The sequence below is a fragment of the Berghia stephanieae genome, chromosome 4, assembly GCF_034508935.2.
Source record: "Berghia stephanieae isolate SIO BIC M18660-M18661 chromosome 4, UCSD_Bste_1.3, whole genome shotgun sequence".
Taxonomy (NCBI): Eukaryota; Metazoa; Mollusca; class Gastropoda; order Nudibranchia; family Aeolidiidae; genus Berghia; species Berghia stephanieae.
The window spans coordinates 35,385,864-35,405,863 of NC_088363.1; the positions used below are offsets into that span (position 1 = coordinate 35,385,864).

Genomic DNA, 20,000 nt, shown 5'->3' on the forward strand with positions numbered 1-20,000 from the left:
GTAGTGGTGGCCGGAGATGTATGTGGTAGTGGTTGTGGCATCATCGGTGGCTCAGCATTATGATGTCTCGGCCTGGAACAAAGCCAAGTGATATTCTTGTGCGTGACAATGAGCTCAAAAAGGCAAACGGGTGTTGTGTACTTATGGGAGGCGGTCATAGGCGGTGGTGGCTGTTGTACAAAATGCTAGTACAAACGGACGCCTAACAGACGGCTTGCAATTTATGACATGGAAATATGGTTCTGTGTTGATTTTTTGGGGGTAAGAGTAAGAAATAAAGCGTTTGGAAATTTATTGAGCATGATATAATCCGTGAAATGTCTTTATAAATGTCCATACTTCATTTATTTTCTTGGTTTTGTTTTTTTTGGGTTTTTTGTTTGTTTGTTTGTTTGTTTTTTTTTTTTTTTTTTTGGGGGGGGGGGGTTCTGTGCGGCTATGTGCTCTTGTGGTGTGACACTCGATTTCGGATCGGAAGGTCCTGGGTTCGAGCCTCGCTCGGCGCATAGTTGACTCCTTTGAAAATGCTCTTTACTCATATTCTCTCACAGTACTCAGATGTAAAATGAGTACCTGGCCGTTAACAGCGTAATCTCTGTTGGAAAGAAAAATTGTAACAGGCGTCATGTCTCGTTCTACACGTTGCGTGTTACTGTTGGTCAGGGACCCTTGAGGCCGTTTAGTGGATATTGCGCTAGAATAAAAGCTCACGTTTTTTTTTCTTTGGGGGGGGGGGGGGGGGTTTGTTTGTATTTGTTTTTTTGTTGTTTTTTTTTTAACTGGTGTGAAAATGCAGTATTGGTGATGACGAAGTGACGGCTATGGATGTATGTTCACTTCCGTTTTTTTCTTTTTCTCCCCTCCAGGCATCAGAACATTCTTCATCGTTGGAAGAAAGGCAGGGAACACAGGCATACCGGGATTGGAGCGCCTGGCGTTGGAACGCCCCGAGGAGATACAGCAATTTCGACAAACGAGGGACAAGGTAAGCTTATAACAGTCAGAATCGAACCAGGGTCTTTTGTGTAAAAAGAAACGGTTCGACAGTCTACACATAACTGACGTTCAATGACAAAACATCTTAATCTTAAAACATCGTGTTTAATAAACTTTACTCACTCCATGACTAATTGATGATATGCGATTAGGTAAAATATTCACAGCACCCGTCAGCCGGATATAACATGCTTAGTGATTTTATTTTTGAATTTTCCTGAAGTTCCTGAAATGTTTTCACCCACACAAAATTGATATAAGAATAATTTACAGTGCAATTAAATCGACTCATCTAATCCATAGGAGCGTATCCTCAGACTCCTTGATCTGCTTTCATTACCACCAGCCACTCCCCCCCCCCCAAACCCCAACTCCTCCACCCCACCCATCCGGAGCCATCGTTTTGTTATAGCCTGACACTGAAATCCAAAAGAACTGGCAGTTTGACGTCATTATTTGTTTTTTGCACCGCCTAGTGAGTTGTTAGTAGAGCTCATGGAAACAAGTTATTTCATTGGTTGAACTATTGAATACAACTCACGATTTGTTTTCTTTTGTGGCAAAAGACTGGCATTTTGACTGTCATTTTTTGGTCAGTATCAGGCCATAACTTCACGAAGGTCGCGGCCTGACACTGACCAACACATGACGTCAAAAGACTAGTCTTTGGCCACAAAAGAAAACAAATCGGGAGTTGCATTCAATAGGTCAACCAATGGAATCACTTTTTTTCCTTGAGCTCTTATAACGACGACAACTCACTAGACGCTTCTTCTTCTTCTTCTTCTTCGTCTTGTGGAAACCTCCAATATTGTCGAGGATCACTCCACAGTTTGTAGTGTTTTACATTTTAAACTTGCTAAAACTCTGCACATAATACTAAAACCACATAGATTAAAAAGTCACGTTGTGAACTCCAGCAATCGCGTGAAGGCATGTTGACAACCGTTTTCAGCCACTTCAGCTGGGAGGCTATTCCATAGTCGGGCAGTGGAAGGGAAAAAACGAATACATGTGGGCGTCTGTTTTTGATGTTGGGATGGTTACTCTTGCTGTGTGTCCCTCGTATTTCTTGTGCCGATATCTTTGATGTCGTTTGGAAGTTTAAGGCACGAATTTTTGTAGTAGATCTTGTGGAACAATTTAAGTTTATCTATCTTTCTTCTCTTTTCCAGAGGTTCAAGGCCAATCCGTTGTGATATTTCAGACGCACTTGAGAAAGGATCGAATGTGTTTGTGATGCGTCTTGCTGTTTTTCTTTGGATGTTTTCTAAGGTGTCGATGTTTTTCTTTGTATATGGGTCCCAAATTGAGCTGCCATACTCCAAAATTGGTCTAACAATAGTTTTAAAAGCAAGGGTTTGAGTTGTGATTGGGCATCTTTTTAAATTGCGGGTGATGTAAGCGCTTGTTTGATTTGCCTTTGAAGCCAGGTGACATATGTGGTCATTCCATTTGAGGTTTTTAGCAAACTCGATGCCAAGGTATTTTGCTGTCTTTACATGTTCCAGGTTTTGACCATGAAGTTGGTATTCAAATGTTATAGGTGCTTTCTTATTTGTGATGGTTAGAACATTGCACTTTGATACGTTAAATTCCATTTGATTTATTGTTTCCCAGTCTTGTAATTTAGCTAGATCGTCATTTAGTGTTTTGCAGTCGTCTGTTGTTTTTATCTGATTATATAATGCTGTGTCGTCAGCAAAGAGGCGCACTTTTGACCTTATACCTCGTGGAAGATCGTTTATGTACACTAAAAATAGGACGGGCCCAAGGACTGAGCCCTGAGGTACGCCCGATGTCACCATCACGATAGTGGAAGTCTCGCCGTCGACAAGAACTTGTTGGGTGCGATTGTCCAGAAAAGTTGCAATCCATTGTAAGGTTTTGTTCCTGATACCAACGTCATACAATTTCTGGATTAACCGATGGTGAGGGACCTTGTCGAAGGCCTTGGCAAAGTCCAGTAGTACTAGATCAATTTGACCACCTTTATCAATAGCAGCTGACAGATCATGTGTTAATGATAGAAGTTGAGTTTGACATGAGTGGTGCTTCCTAAATCCGTGCTGTTCATCACAAAAAATACTGTTAGTTTCGAGATATTCAGTTATTGAGGATCTCACTATATGCTCCAACAGTTTGCAGCAAATGCAGGTTAATGAAATTGGACGGTAGTTTTGAGCCCTGCTTCTATCACCTTTCTTGTAGATGGGTTGGACAAGAGCGTGCTTCCAAACAATTGGTATGTCTCCCGTTTCAAGAGAGAGTTTGAACAAATGTGTGAGGGCAGGTGCAAATTCGTTACTCAATATCTTTAAGAGACGGGATGGTATTTTGTCTGGGCCACATGCTTTCTTTGGGTCTAGAGTGGCGAGGAGTTTGGAAACGCCCTCTACTGTCACATTGATTTCGGCCATAGTGTTGGAATCGTTTTCTTCGCCTTGTAGTTGTTGAGTGGTAATTTTGGTATGAGCTTTTGAAGCAAAAACAGAGCAGAATTGGTTATTAAGTATGTCTGCTTTTTCCTTTGCATCAGAGTATAATACACGATCATGCTCAAGGGGCGCTATACCAACCGAATCGCACCTCCTACTTTTTATAAATTTCCAGAGCTTTTTGTTTGAGTCTTCACTAACAAGTTCCTTAACATGATTATGATAGGCCTTTCTACTCTCTTTTTGTGTTTCTTTTTTCAGTCGGGCATAATTGTACCAGTCTTTCTTACTGTTGGACTTTCTCGCTCTGCTCCATGCCTTTTGTTTCCGTCTAGATAATCGTTTGACGGTGGTGTTTATCCATGGTTGGTGAAATTTCCTTGAGCTTTTCTTCGTTGGTACATGTTTGGTCATCATTTTGTTTAGGTGGTCGTTGATGGCAGTCCAAACATCCTCAGTGCTTTCTAGATGTTGATTAATTATGTTTTCACTAAAAAGACGTGTTTCTGTCCGCATTTCGGCGATATTTGTCTTTTTCCAAATAGTAATAGGGTGTGATTTTTTTGTGATTTTGTTTGCTTTGATAGTGCTTTCCGTGATGAGAATGTCATGGTCACTAATGCCTGGAATGGTTTTACACTTGACAATTAAATTTGGTCGATTTGTGATAAATAAGTCGAGGATATTTGTACCCTTGTTGGATTTTTGTTTATTTGACTCAGGCCAAAATCTTGCAATTTGTTAATAAATGCTTGGTTTATAAATGAAGGATATTGGTAACTGATTATTTTTTCTTGTTCCCAATTGATATCAGGTAGGTTCAGGTCTCGCTTAACCAGAGTACATTTTTCGGGTCTAGGCTATCAATACAGCGTGTTATCTCAGTCATTTGTTCCATAGTTGAGTTTGAAGGTGTTCTATACATAGCGCCCACAGTGAGTAGGCCTTGTTCTGTTTTGATATTTACGATCACCGATTCTGATTTTGTTTGAATGTCAAGCTTTATTACTGAGAGGTTCGTTGTTGTTGCAACCAGCACCCCACCATACCTATCTTCTCGGTCTTTCCTGAACACGTTGAAATATGTCTCTGGTGGAAATATTTCACTGTCCTTTATTTCGGAATGTAGCCATGTTTCCGTACCTATGATTATGTCTGGTTTTATTTCTGATATCAATTTCCAAAATTCCGGTAGTTTTGGAATTAAACTTTGGAAGTTTATGGTCATAGTTCTCAACATGTTTCTCGGTTCACCATTACGGTCACTGTTAGTTTGCCTGTTTGCTATTTTAAGCGTGTTATGATTTGAGTTGATTTTGTGATTGATTCTTTTTATTTCATTTGGCCTCATATTGACCCTTCTTCCCCCCTTTGTTGTTATTGTCTTATTTTCACAAGCCACGTTCTCATTATGTTTATGCATCTCATCAAAATGATCAGGTGTTGTCATTATGTTTTGTTGATATGTTGATGTGTCGTTTACTATTGGCATGTTGTTGTGAGTGTCGTTGAGTGGTATGTTGATCAGAGACCTTGGGCACCGTTCTGTGTTATGTACTTTGAGTGCTCTATTAGTATGAAAGGGCGGTGGTCTGTGACCTATTTGAATATTTATTTTTCTTCGTTTCCGCACACCACCACGACTTGGTCGTAGCCGCTGGCTATTACTGCTATTATTTGTTTTCTTTTGTGGCAAAAGACTGGCATTTTGACTGTCATTTTTTGGTCAGTATCAGGCCATAACTTCACGAAGGTCGCGGCCTGACACTGACCGCTTCACAACAAACCTTAAAAATGACGACAATCTGTAAGTCCTGGAAGGTTCTAGTGTCAGGCCATTATAACGATGGCTACACCCCAACCTCTTTTCAGCTCTTCTGCTAAAAAAAAAAAAATGAATTTCAAAAAAACATTCAATGGTTAAAATTCGTTATTTTTCGATTCATTTTCCCCACAGAATCATGACGACCAAACTGTCAACAGCAAAGATAGCCACACGATGGTCACTGTAGAAGAGGTATGTATGGCCTATTTTTATGCGTTTGACTACGAAGCTCACAACATTGCCATCCAGAAGTATAACGGACCAACACAAAAAACCATGTGTAACCATGAACTTTTATAGTCTGGTTAAAACAGATTAGTGAGAATTACTCATAAACGTGGATGGCGAACGTCAACTTAATTCTATCGATAGATAGTATGCGCTTGGCGAAGAAGCTCAGAACATTGCCATCCGGAAATATAACGGACCAACACGTAAAACGGTGTGTAACCATGCACTTTTATAGTCTGATTACTACAGTTTAGTGAGAATTACTCATAAACGCGGATGGCAAAAAAAAAAAAAAAAACAATAACAAAGACCTGAGTGACGTCATCTTCGTTGTTTCTATACAATATGTAACCATAATCAGTCCCAAAGCGGTATCATGCCGAGTCAGACCAGAAAAGCAGGGGCAGCGTGGCTCAGCGGTACGGTCTTTGCTTCGCACCTGAAAGGTAGCGAGTTCGATCGTAGCCATCGGTAACTTTATAGCCTGACACTAGAACCCTCTTGGACTCATAATTTGACGACATTTTTTTTTAGCTTTGTGCAGCGTCTAGTGAGTTGTCGTTAATAGTACTCAAGGAAACAAGTGATTCCATTGATTGACCTATTGAATACAACTCACGATTTGTTTTCTTTTTGTGGCCAAAGACTTGTCTTTTGGCGTCATTTGTTGGTCAGTGTCAGGCTATAGAAAGAATGCGCTTGGCCAAGGAGTTCACAACATTGCCATCCGGAAGTATAACTGACCAACACACAAAATCTGTGTAACCATGAACTCTTATAGTCTGATTAATACAGTTTAGTGAGAACAACTCACAAACGCGGATGGCAAAAACAATAACAAAGGCCTGAGTGACGTCATCTTCGAACTATCTATTAGTTTACTATGGCAACGGGCAGCGTGGCTCAGCGGTACGGTCTTTGCTTCGTAAGCAAGTTCGATGTACCCGCCGCTGCGCTGTGTGGCCTTGAGCAAGTCACCTCGCCCTAGCTCAATTTGCTGCGCTGCACTGCGGCTGACGGCTGGGTTATAATTCCAGTTTTTCCTCGGAATAGATAGTTCGAAGATGACGTCACTCAAGCCTTTGTTGCTATATTTTGCCATCCGCGTTTGTGAGTTATTCTCACTGAACTGTATTAACCCGACTATAAAAGTGCATGGTTACACACAGTTTTTTTGTGTGTTGGTCCGTTTTACTTCCGGATGGCAATGTTATGAGCTTCTTAGCCAAGCGCATACTATCTATAGACCCAAGAGACAATGAATTTCCCCAAGGGGGTGAATAAAGGGAATTTTCTTTTATTTTTGTTTATGTGAAACTTATTATACTATTAATTATTATAATATATATGAAACTTGAGCTTTGTGCGGGTATGCGGTCTTGGGGTATGGCACTCCCTTTCGGATCGGAAGGTCGTGGGTTTGGGCTTCATTCGCCGCATAGACAGTCCTCGGGGATCCTTTGTAAAGCGCCTTGCTTTGAGCGCGTTTAGTGGGTATTGCGTTATAGAAAATAATATAAAAAATTGAAATCGAGCATTATGTAGCGCAATATCCACTAAATGTGCTCAAAGCGCTTTACAAGGGGTCCCTGGTCAACAGCAACATTTAACATGTAGGATGGGACATGACGCCTGTTAGGCGATATTACAATTTATCGGACTAAGACAACGCTGTTAACGGCCAAGTACTCATTTTACGCCTGAGTACGGTGAGAGAATGTGAGTAAAGAGCCTTTTCCAAGGACTCAACAATGCACCGAGCGCGAGGCTCGAACCCTGGACCTTCCGATCCGAAAGCGAGTGTCGTACCACTAGACCACATAGCCGCACAAATTATTTTAATAACAGATACTCACTGCTACTGAATTCAATTTTCAAAATTTTACAAACATTTTTTTTTTCTCTTTCGCGGCTGTGCACTTTGTTTTTTTTATGTTGCTGTTGTTGTTGGTGGTGGTGGTGGCTGTTGTGTGTGTGTGTGTGTGTGTGTGTGTGTGTGTGATATATGTGAATGAGTCTGTTGATGGTTTTCATTAACGTATCTGTTTTATTTATGTTTGTTGATTTGTTATTTTATCTCGTTTCTTGGAATGTTTGGGTTTTTTGTTTTGTTTGTCTGTTTGTTTGTTTTTTTGTTTTTGATTTTGTATCTTTTCATTTTGAACCTTATTTAGTTATTTTATAATTTTTAATTATTTTTTTTTTGTTGGTTTGTGTGTGTTTCTGAGTTTGTTCGTTTGTTATGTTTATATTCTTTTTGTATTTTTAAAGTTAAAAAAAGTTCTGTAAAGATGAGGTTTACTTTGCTGTGATTGTCTTCTATGTGTACGTTTGTAATTGTAGTTTGTTGTATTTAGAGTTTAGCTTGTCTGTCATGAGGATTAAGGTTTTGTCTAATGACGAGAGAAATCCATCCAAGACATATGGTATGCGTGTCCTATTCCTTATTTTGAACGTCGAAATGGGACGGATGGGTTGTCTAATGAAGGAGGAGGAGAGAGAGGAGAGAGAGAGAGAGTAGAGAGAGAGAGAGAGAGAGAGAGAGGGGAGGAGAGAGAGAGAGGGAGAGGAGGGAGGAGAGAGAGAGGAGGAGGAGGAGGAGAGAGGAGGAGGAGAGAGGGAGGAGACGAGAGAGAGAGAGAGAGGGAGGGAGGAGGAGAGAGAGAGAGAGAGATGAGAGAGAGAGAGAGAGAGAGAGAGAGAGAGAGAGAGAGATGAGGAGAGGAAGAGAGAGAGAGAGAGAGATCCATCCATCCATCGCGTTTGAAATGCATATCCATGCTTGATTGGATTCGTGGCAATGAGATTGATTGATTGTAATGTGATATGACATGGCGATGATATTTGTCTCGTAAGTCATGATGCGCCCGTTGACATTTATTTGAGGGATGGAATGGATTAGGATGCTGGTCTATATATGAAGTGAGTAGGAAAGTGACAGAAGACAACAGAGAATAAAAACTTCGCGACGGCGATGGGGGCTCGAACCCGCGACCTTACTGACTGGTACGACAACTCCGCTTGACCGGGGAGATCGTGACTCTACCGTGTGAGGAGCTATCCACAACCCCCCCCCCCCCCCCCCAAAAAAAAAAAAAAGAAAAAAAAAAAAGGTCGCTTCAAATTCTAGTCCGTCTAGAGGCACTTCTTCCCGACTTCTTGAGATCACGGGTTCGACACACACAAACCCCGCGAAGTTAGTTGGCCAGCAATTAAGCTTAATTAATAGCCAATATTCTCAACACAAACTTGTAACATAGAAACGATTGAGACGTTGAGTATGTTCCGGTATTTGGACATGACACCTGTTAGGCGATATTTACAATGTATTCGGACAGAGACAACGCTGTTAACGGCCAGGTACTTGTTTCCACCAGAATACAGCAAAGAGAAAGTGAGTAAAGAGCCATATTCCAAGGACTCAACCAGGCGCCGAGTGAACTCGAACCCAAGACCTTTCGATCCGAAAGCGAGTGTCAAACCACAAGATCTCATAGCCGCACGAAGAAGAAGAAGAAGAAGAAGAAGAAGAAGAAGAAGAAGAAGAAGAAGAAGAAGAAGAAGAAGAAGAAGAAGAAGAAGAAGCCGCCACCTCCTCTTGCTCTTCTACCTCTTCCTCCTCCTCCTTTTCCTCCTCCTCCTCCTCCTTTTTCTCACCCTAGTCCTGCTACTCCTCCCCCCCCCCCTCCCTTACGATAACACGGACATTTCATGTTTGACGACGACGACGATCGGCATGGACGGCGGCCATCATTGATTTTGCCCAAGAGGCAATTTGATAATGAGGGTAATCTGGCTGTGGCCTGCAATCAGAAACAATGACAACACAACAGCAGCAGCAGCAGCAAGCAGATTGATTTGGATATTAGAGTTGTCCCCCCTCGCTATCCCTTACGTCAACATCCGCCTCGAAGCTTCAATTGATTTGAATTAATGCATGAAAGCTTCCTGTTAAAAACTATCAATCAACCAAACAACATTTGAATTAGTCTGTTATTGAATCAATTTTAAAATCCCCGGATCTTGATAATCATTTTCCGTCTTTTAAATTTATTTTACAAATCACTAGGAATTAGGATTTGCTTTGCGTTCCATTTTCTTTTGTTTGCTCCCCCCCCCCCTCCTCCTCCTCTTCTTCTTCATCCTCCACCTTCCTCCTCCTTTTCATCCTCCTCCTTCCTCCTCCTCTTTTTCTTGCTCCTCTTCCTCCTTTTCCTCATTCTTCTCCTCTCCTTGTTACTCCTCTTCTCCGCCCCCCCTTCCTCCTCCTCCTCCTCCTTCTTTTCCTCCTGCTCCCATCCTTCTTTTCCTCCTCTTCCTCTCCTCCTCCTCCTCTTCCTCGTCCTTCCCCTCCTTCTCTTTCTCCTCCTCCTTCTCCTCCTCCTCCTCCTTCTCCTCCTCCTCCTCCTTCTCCTTCTTCTCTTCCTCCTCCTCCTTCTCCTCCTCCTCCTCCTCCTCTTCTTCTTCCTCCTCCTCATCGCCCTCATCGTCCTCCTCCACATCCTCCTGCACAACCCCCTTCTCCTCACACCCCCCCCTCCCCCTTCCTCTTCATCATCCTCCAAACTACCCTTCATTTCATTATTTTGCCGAGTTTGTTTACAGTTTCCTTCCGCAATTAGTAATTAGTCGCGTGTTTAGTCTCTCCAAATAGCGACGATGGAAATTACAGTCGATCAAGTTGACACACACAGGGTTTTGATGACACAATCCAAATGTTTTTTTTTTATTGATGAAAATCTCGAGGCCGATGGATTTAACTCACTCAATCCTAGAGTTTTTTGCTACTTTTCGAAATTGGAAAAAAAATGTATTAAAAATGAGCATGTACATAGATTGTTTTATTTAACTATCCTTAACATGTAAAAACTAAAAAAATTAGCTTTGATTCTACGTCTATAATTTGTCTCAGAAAAAAATGTAAGAAATAGGCATGGGGTAAAAGAAACCTGGATAAACTACGGATATAGTCGGTGTCAGGGTTGAGTGAGTTAATCCACCACATTGTACCGTGATTTGGTCCTTGATCCATTTGCACCTTAGTTAACTCCCTTTTTTTAAGTTTAATACCCTTATGCCCATGTTTATTGCTGGGTGTATAAGATGAAGATAAAACTACACTGGCAAAATTATGACGACAAACATTGGATGCCTCTCATTCCTGAGGTTAAAAAAAAAAGTTAACTTCCTTTTGAGCTAAAAGTATATATATATATATATATATATATATATATATATATATATATATATATATATATATATATATATATATATATATATATATATATATATATATATATATATATATATATAATATGATCTATGGGAAAAAAAGGAAAGAAACTTGAGATTTTTTATAGCGTAATATCCATTAAACGTGCCCAAAGCGCTTTACTTGGGCCCCCTGGCCAACAGCAACATGCAACGTGTAGGACGTGACATGACGATATTACAATTTTTTTCGGACAAAGACAACGCTGTAAACGGCAGGTACGGTACTCATTTTTACACCTGAGTACGGTGAGAGAATGGTGAGTAAAGAGCCTTTTCCAAGGACTCGACTATGTGCCGAGCGAGTGAGGCTCGAACCCAGGACCTTTCGATCCGAAAGCGAGTATCATACCACAAGACCGCATAACCGCACAAATGATAAAGAGATACATGAATAGATACATAGATAAACAAATAGACATCTGTAACCTTAAACGTTTGCAGTGCGATTAATTCAATTGGATGAGAACTACTCACAAGGGGGTATAGTCGTATGATTATGTCGTGTTGTATCTTGTTTCGGTTTTATTTATATTTATTTCTTCATTTATTTTTTATTTATCTATTTATTTATTATTTCCTTCTTTCTTTCTTTCTTTATTTGTTTATTCATTTATCTATTTATATATCTTTTTATCTATTTTTTTATAAAATCATCGAAGTTTTATTTCTGCCATTGTCCCACAGTCTATGCGTTTTGTCAGCAATTTTGGGGCTGTTGTCGGATAGTAATAATATCAATATGTCTTGCTTTAAAAAATATCTTTTGGTTGATTTGTTTTTGTTTTTGTTTTGTTTTGTTTGTTTTTTATTGTTGTTTTATTATTGTTGTTATATTTTGTTTTTTTTTTTTTGTTTTGTTTTGTTTTTATTCCCCGTTTTTTTTTAAAAATTGTTTTAAGGTTTTGTTGGATTTAATTTTCTTCTTTTTCTGATTTTGAAAATGTATATTGTTATTTATGTACTTTGTTATAAATTATATTTTTTTAATGCGTTTTTGTTTTGTTTTGTTTTTTTGTTGTTTTTTTTTTTTTGTTTGTTTGTTTTTTTGTTTTGTTTTGTTTTGTTTTTTTTTTTGTTTGTTTTTTTTGTTTTTTTTTGTTGGGGTGGGGGTTGGGGTTGTTTGTTTTATTAGTTATGTTTCTCTTGTTTTGTTCTGATTTCTTTTGTTTTGTTTGTTTGTAGCTATGCGATAACCCCGACCAAAGTGCGACGTGAATTCGCTATTAGCTAGTCGTATTATCTTCTAATGAAATAATGGGTTTTAATAACGAGCTTTAAACAGGCCCCCTATTTATTTTTCTCTTGATAAAACGTTTTTGATTTATAATGCCATTGAGCGCGGGTGACCTAGTGTAAAGTTTGTATTGTACTAATAATAATAATAATAATAATAATAATAATAATAATAATAATAATAATAATAATAATAATAATAATAATAATAATAATAAATTGATTTATGCTATGCGATTAGGTAAAATACAACAATCTGCCAGCCGGATGTAACGATACCAACAAACAAAACTACACATAACGGTTATAGTCTGATTAATTCAATTGAGAACTACTTACTGGTGAAATCAATGGCTGGCTAAGAACAATTACAAAGAGCTGAGTGACGTCATTCGTTCAATAAATAAATAAATAAATATGTATATAAATAAACAAATAGATAAATATAATTTATATATATATATGAATAAATAAATAAAATACGTAAATAAATCAGTAAAAATGAATAAATAAATAAATGAATGGAGAAAGCATTTTTGCGTAGCGCATAATATATTATCCAGAGCTTTGCACCGCTCAAAGCGCTTTACAAGAGGTCATAATAGCCAACAGCCTAGCTGCCAACCAGTACGATAAAATCGTACTTAGTACGATTTGGCCAATCCAGAAAAAGAAAAAAAATCCAGAAAAATAAAAGAAGAAAATCTGATAAAAAATTATCTTTGGGAGAAAATTTTCGCCACAAAGGAGGCTGTTAAGCCCAAGCCTCAGTAATCTGCTTCTGTCAACACCTTTCCATGACTTATGCATACCCAGTATGATGATAAAGGTAAGCTTCTCTTAGTATTACAGTTCTGACCATTCTAGTACATTAATAAATATGCCATTTTAAGACATGCGTATAATAATAGGTTTTTGCATTTTGAAAAGTTGGCAGCTATGCAACAGCAACATTTAACATATAGGACGAAAATGACGCCGGTTTTTTGTTGTTTTTTTTTTTTACGGACAGAGCCAACGGTTGTAAACGGCAAGGTACTCATTTCACACAGGGAGAGAATGTCTGTTAAAAGCCTTTTTCTAAGGACTCAACTATGCGCCGATCAGAACGAGACTCGAATCCAGGACTTGACGACCCGAAGGCTAGTGTCATATCAATTGAATTGAGCTTAAATTGAGTTTTTTATATAGGGCAATATCCACTAAACGTGCGCTAAGCGCTTTACAAGGGGTCCCTGGCCAACAGCAACGTTTAACATGTAGGACGAGACATAACACCTGTTAGCGATATTACAATGTTTTCGGACAAAGACAACGCTCAGGTACTCATTTTACAGCTGAGTACGGTGAGAGGATGTGAGTAAAGAGCCTTTTTTCCAAGGACTCAATTATGCGCCGATCAGAACGAGACCCGAATCCAGGACTTTACGATCCGAAAGCGAGTGTCATATCACAAAGACCACATAGCTGATCTGCACTCCATGTGAGGCCTGCCATTTTCATTTCTTCTGACAATGAGCGCCTCTCCAATGTGCGGCTATGTGGTCTTGTGGTATGACACTGGCTTTCGGATCGGAAGGTCCTGGGTTCGAGCCTCGCACTCGGCGCATAGTTGAGTCCTTGGAAAAGGCTCTTATCTCACATTCTCTCACCGTACTCGGGTGTAAAATGAGTACCTTGCCGTTAACAGCGTAGTCTTTGTCCGTAAAATTGTAATATCGCCTAACAGGCGTCATGTTCCGTTCTATATGTGAAATGTTGCTGTTGACCAGGGATCACTTGTAAAGCGCTTTGTGCACACATTTAGTGGATAACGCGCTATATAAAAAAAGGCTCAAAAAAGCTTTCCATCTCTTGTTTTGGACGGTTTGATGTCACCTTCATATTTCATTTTATATCAATATTCGAGTTTTGAAAATGAAAAAAAAAAAGAAAAAAAACAACATATAACTCAGGTTTAAATTAAGTACCTGGCCGTTAACAGCGTTGTCTATGTCTGAAGTCCCAGGTTTGAGAGGTTGTTTTGGGGTTGTTGTTTTTTTTAATTTTTGGTGAGATGCGAGTCATTTAATCGACCGATATTTTGCGGAATTCGTATTTTCTGGACAAAATTTTAAATACAGAATTAGCTTCACATATGTGACCCACCGTCTCAAAACGCTATTATGTCGGAACGAACCAGATGCTTAAAAGACAAATTTAATTTTAAACTGGTCAAAAATATAAATTGTTGGCATTAGCACCCTAAAATATGGTATCCATTCTCCTCAATATAACATACAAACTCAACACAAGACTGATATTTCTGGCTATAAATTCAATTTTCAACATCTTAACCATCCCGACTTAATACCGTTTTGAGGCGAAGGGTCACATATTATAATTTGGAACCCTGAGGATGTTTTGATTTAATTTTTTTTTTTTTAAATTTCATGTTTATTTCCTGTGTATGTTTTCTATCCTCTCTACTTCCTCTGACAATTCCCGTTGCTTCCCCGACTCGTATCCAATCGATCAGCTGACATGATGTCATTTGAGAAGAAAGAAGAAAAAACAAACTTCCTTATTAATAAAGAAACAAAGTAAATAAATAACTATAGTAATTGATAATTAAATAAATTAATTATTTTTTTTATTGGGCGTCCTTGAGATAATCAGTCGCATGATGTAAAGCTTTGAACAGAGATATTGACAATTTTAGTCAAGAGGCCAATTTATATGGAAAATGAGTTCTCATTTTAAAAAATCATTAAATCAAACAGTTTTCTACATTTTGATGAAATATTTTAATTGAATTCTTCTCCTAAATATTTTATTTTAACTTTTTTTATGAAAGTAATTATTATACTTAATATCAACTCTTGTCAACTTTGGAAGCGATTTTCTCAAAATTAGAGTTTTGCACCCGTGCCCATGTATATGACCATAACTTCATTAAAAAATCACCCGATTTGCTTCAAATAAAGATTAAAATGCTCAGGAGACATTGGGCTGTCAAGGAATGCCAAATATGCAAAACCAAAATTTTCACCATGCGACTGATTATGTCAGGGACGCACAATAAATAAATAAATAAATAAACACTTTTTTTTAAATGTGTAAATAAATAAATAGATAGATAAGAAAATAAAAAGATAGATAGATGATTAAACATATAATTAAATAAATAGATAAATGAATAGATGAATAAGTAAATAGACACATAACTAAATAAATTATATGTAAATGAATGAATGAATGAATATATAAATGGTTTGTATATTGATAAACCCATCTAATTGTATAGACGCATATGAATAAATAACTTGTTAAACAAAAAAAAAAACAAATGAATTTATGAATAAACGTATAAATAAATAAATAAATAAATAAATAAATAAATAAATAAATAAATAAATAATAAATAAATAAATAAATAAATTAATTAATTAATTAATTAATTAATGAATTAATTAATCTCAGAAAATAAACCATCAATAGATAGATTAATAACAAAATTGTTCATAACAATTAATGAGTACATAAGTTTTGAGAGTAATTTTTCCCAATCCTTGGAATAATAATTGCTCTGTGTGTGTATGTGTGTGTGTGTGTGTGTTTATGTGTGTGTGTTTATGTGAGTGTGTGTGAATGTGTTTGTTGGTTTGTTTTTTCAATCCTTTTTAATATCTCTCGAATCATTAGTACGATTTATTTTGTTCCGTATTATTTCATCAAAACTAGGATTTTATTTTTCATCTCAATTTTCTATTGACGCGTTTGTTTGCAATTTCGTTTCAGATCTTGTTAGTTTTCTCTTTATTTTTTTTATTTTTTATTTTTATTTCACTGTCACCAAATTGGAAGGCAAATCAATTGGGTTGCAATGACGTTGGTCTCTCTCTCTCTCTCTCTCTCTCTCTCTCTCTCTCTCTCTCTCTCTCTCTCTCTTTCTTTCTTTCTTTCTTTCTATCTCTTTTTCTCTTTCTCTCTATCTCTCTCTCTCTCTCTCTCTCTCTCCTTCTCTCTCTTTCTCTCTCTCTCTCTCCCTCTCTCTCCCTCTCTCTCTCTCTCTCTTTCTTTCTTTCTCTCTCTTTTTCTCTCCTTTCTCTCTCCTTCTCTCTCTCTCTTTCTTTCTTGCTTTCTCTCTTTTTTTCTCACTCTCTCCCCCCTTCTCACTCTCTCTCTCCCCCCCTCTCTCTCTCTCTCTCTCTCTCTCTCTCTCTCTCTCTCCCCCCCTCTCTGTATATGTACGTGCTCGTGCTTGAATGTGTTTTTATGCGCAGCTTTGTACTTTTTATAATGTAATTACAAATCTCTTATTTAATAAGATGTTGTCGAGTGTTGAGTGTGCTTGCCCAGTTACTGCTCGCCTGTAATCCTTGTCGTTGGATAGGCATGGCGTTTGAAACCCGACAAATTAGGAAGCAGGCACAGAAGTAGTACAAAGTATTCCTTCAGAGCCATGGTGCCCCAATGGAGCCGGAGTTTATCCCGGTTTCCATGGCGTGAAACGGAGAATAGCAATTGATTGATATCCTTTGGAGAGGACGCTAGTCTATCCCAAAGTACTTTCCGCCAGATGTAATAGACCAAGCTACCCAATCACTGCTGGGTGGACATGGGGGGGGGGGTAGGGGTCAGAAAAAATATCGACTGCGCCCGGGATTGATCTCGGTCCCTTTGCGCGTGAAGCGTACTGAGTGCTCTACCAACTGAGCTATCGGGACCCCCAGGCACAGTAGATGGACGACGAAAATCTGAATTGGGGTGTATAAAGCAGTGCCGGACAAGAAAGAAAACTACGAGGAGGGAAAAAAAAAAAAGAACCCGTCCCAACTTACTTACTTACTTAGGACGCCCCTTGGGGCGCCCAACATGAGCCACAAGTCTTCGCCATTCTGTCCTGTCCTCCATAAGTGTACGCAGCTCCCGGGTGTTGTCCATTCCTGTGTCATCTAGCAGACAGTCAATGTCTGTTTTATTCTGCCTGTATCTGCCTCTGGTTCTCTCGGGTGGTTCCCATAGCACAAGACTGCTTGCAATCTCCTCCTTGTGTCTCCAGCAGTGCCCCGCAAGTCTCAGTCTTCTCTTTTGTATCTTCGATGTCACTGGGGGGAGGTCACTGTAGAGCTCTTCGTTTGATATGTGCTCTTTCCAGTGTCAAAAGAGCCCTATAATTTCACTTCATTTGGCCTGTGATGGTTTGTGATAACTGTAACTTGTTACATAATCCATCCCAATGTAGGCATCATGGGTATACGTATTGTCATCCATAAAGAAATAGATAAATAAATAAATAGATAGATAGATAAATAAACATATAAATAAATAAATAGATGAATAAATAAACATATAATTAAATAAATAGATAAATAAACAAATAAATAAATAGATAAATAAATAAATAGATAAATAGATAAATAAACATATAAATAAATAAATAGATAAATAAACAAATAGATAGATAAAAAATACATAGATAAATAAACAAATAGATAGATAAAAAATACATGGATAAATAAATAGATTGATAAATAAATAAATAAATAATTAACTAAATAGATGTATAGATAAATAAATGAATAATGCAGGAATAAACATCCCTTAAAAGGTTAAGTTAACAATGGCTACGATCCGGGACGCGAACAAGGTGAAAATTATCTCCCTTGATAGGAAGGTGTATTCATTGTTACCAGATGAGACACGTCTTACAATTTATAATTATGATAAATCACCAGATTGATGGACGGTCTTAGGAGAGCATGGGAAGAAGAAAAAACGTTTTTTATTTTTATTTTACCTAGATATCAGGGGGAATGCTTTCGTCTCCGATTATGTCCCTTAGTTGATTCCCACGCAATGAGCATCATTACGAGGACAGGACACGTACTCGCGTAGAAAGAGGATTTGAAAGGGATTCCTGATTTACACGGGTGGACTGAGTTCATAGGTCAGAACACACAACACAGACATTTAACAGCGATAAGACACAACACAGATACCGGTATAATATTATTATTATTATTATTATTATTATTATTATTATTATTATTATTATTATTATTATTATTATTATTATTATTATTATTATTATTATTATTATTATTATTATTATTCATCATCATCAATTCATCATCATCATCATATTATATTATTATTATTATTATTATTATTTTATTATTATTATATTTATTATTATTATATTATTATTATTATTATTATTTTTATTATTATTATTTATTATTATTATTATTATTATTATTATTATTATTATTATTATTATTATCATCATTACTATTTCATTATTAATTTCATCATCATCATAATCATCATTATCATCATCATCATAAATAGCATTTCTACAGCGCATGAACCCTTTCCTCTCCTCCTCCTCTCCCTTCATTTTATCGCAGCAGACCCCAGCCACCCTTGACCTTTTCTCCCAGCGACTCCCCGACATCATGGGTGACGAGGACGAAGAGAATAAAGATGATGACGAGGAAAACGACGACAAACCCGCTGAAGATCAAGGTATGGTCATAATGAAACATAAGAATTTTTTTTTTTTAAGTCAAATATAATGATTATATTATTATTATACAAATTGTTATAGTAGGTGATTTTTGTTTTTGTTTTTGTTTTTGTTTTTGTTTTTTTTTCTTTTTTTTTTTAGATTTTTTATTGACAAAAAAAAAATTGCGGAAGGGGGGGGGGGGGAGTGTTTTGTTTGTCCTCTTCCATTATTTTTTTCTGTGTTTGTGTGTGTGTGTGTGTGTGTGTGCATATTATGTCCTTTTTCTATATTTTTACATTGATTGTCCATTGGATGTTGTTTCACAGTACGGTGTTTGGGTGTTGCATCTTTATATTTTGGCAAGAAGAGAAGTGTGGTTTTTTTTGTTTTTTGTTTTTTTTTTTTGTTGTGTTTTTTAAAGGGGGGGGGGGGGGGGGGTGAGGGTATTTTTATCTTATTTTGTTTATAGACCTAGTATATTTTATACTTTATGGATTTTTAAATAAAATCTTCGTCATCGTTGCAGTATCTCTTATAAACATTGTTGTCATCGCTCTGTCTTGCATTTGCATTATTATCGCTTGTGTGTTGTTTTGGTTTATTTTTTTGTTTAGTTTTCATTAGTGATACATTAGAAAAAAATAATTTTGTGGATTTTTTATTTCATTGGAAGAGGAGCGGGGGGGGGGGGGGGGGGAGGAAATGGAGTTTGAATATTGTTACTTTCTTCCAGTATTATTTTTGATTCGTGTTTTCGATATATCTAAGTCGGAATGTTAGTTTATTGTTTACTGCATAGTCAAATTCGTAAATGAAATTCAGATATATCGACACAACGTTTAGGTTTATTATATTATATAGATTTCTTTCTTTTCATATCCTTCCGTCCAAACTGCACCAATCAGCACACCTTGTTTATATTTAGAACACGCCGCAGGCCATACTTTTATTTCTCTTGACTTTTCTTTCATTTCATGTTTAGCTTTGTTATTATTGTTTTTTAATTAGTATTTTTTTTTAAAGTATAAATTTGTTTCTGCGATATATATATATATATATATATATATATATATTATATATATATATATATATATATATATATATATATATATATATATATTTTAATATATATATATATTATATATATATATATATTATTAGTTTTGGTTCGGCTTTTTTTTTTTTTTGTGGGTGTTGATTTGTTTGTTGGTTTTGGGCTTTTTAGGGGGTAGGATTGTTTGTTGTTTTCTTTCTTTTTTTCTTTTTTGTTGTTGTTGTTGTTGTCTTTTGCTTTTTTGTTGTGTTATTATTATTATTATTTTTCTTTTATTTATTTTTTTATTTTATTATTTATTTATTAATTTTTTACTTTTTTAATTTTTTATTTTTTTTTGGGGGGGAGGGGGGGGGGGGGGGGGGGGTAATTGTGTGTATTTGTATGTTTACAGTTTGACTTTTTTTATTTTCTGGCAAATTGCGCTCTCATTGTCCAAATATGAGTTTGTTA

The 20,000-nt window shown here is 37.0% G+C and overlaps 1 protein-coding gene across 4 annotated transcripts in view; it reads left to right on the forward strand.

The window, feature by feature from the left end:
- Nucleotides 1-20,000, forward strand: part of LOC144970475 (adenylate cyclase type 9-like) — a 266,036-nt gene that overhangs the window by 192,684 nt on the left and 53,352 nt on the right. For 2 of the 4 annotated variants that reach the window (XM_078910160.1, XM_078910162.1), the window contains exons 4-6: nt 867-985; nt 5,392-5,451; nt 18,396-18,510. In XM_078910160.1, the coding sequence (XP_078766286.1) occupies nt 867-985; nt 5,392-5,451; nt 18,396-18,510 (294 nt within the window). Of the gene's footprint in view, nt 1-866; nt 986-5,391; nt 5,452-18,392; nt 18,511-20,000 lie in introns of all 4 variants that reach the window. The other 2 variants (XM_078910161.1, XM_078910159.1) reach the window with 1 other exon arrangement.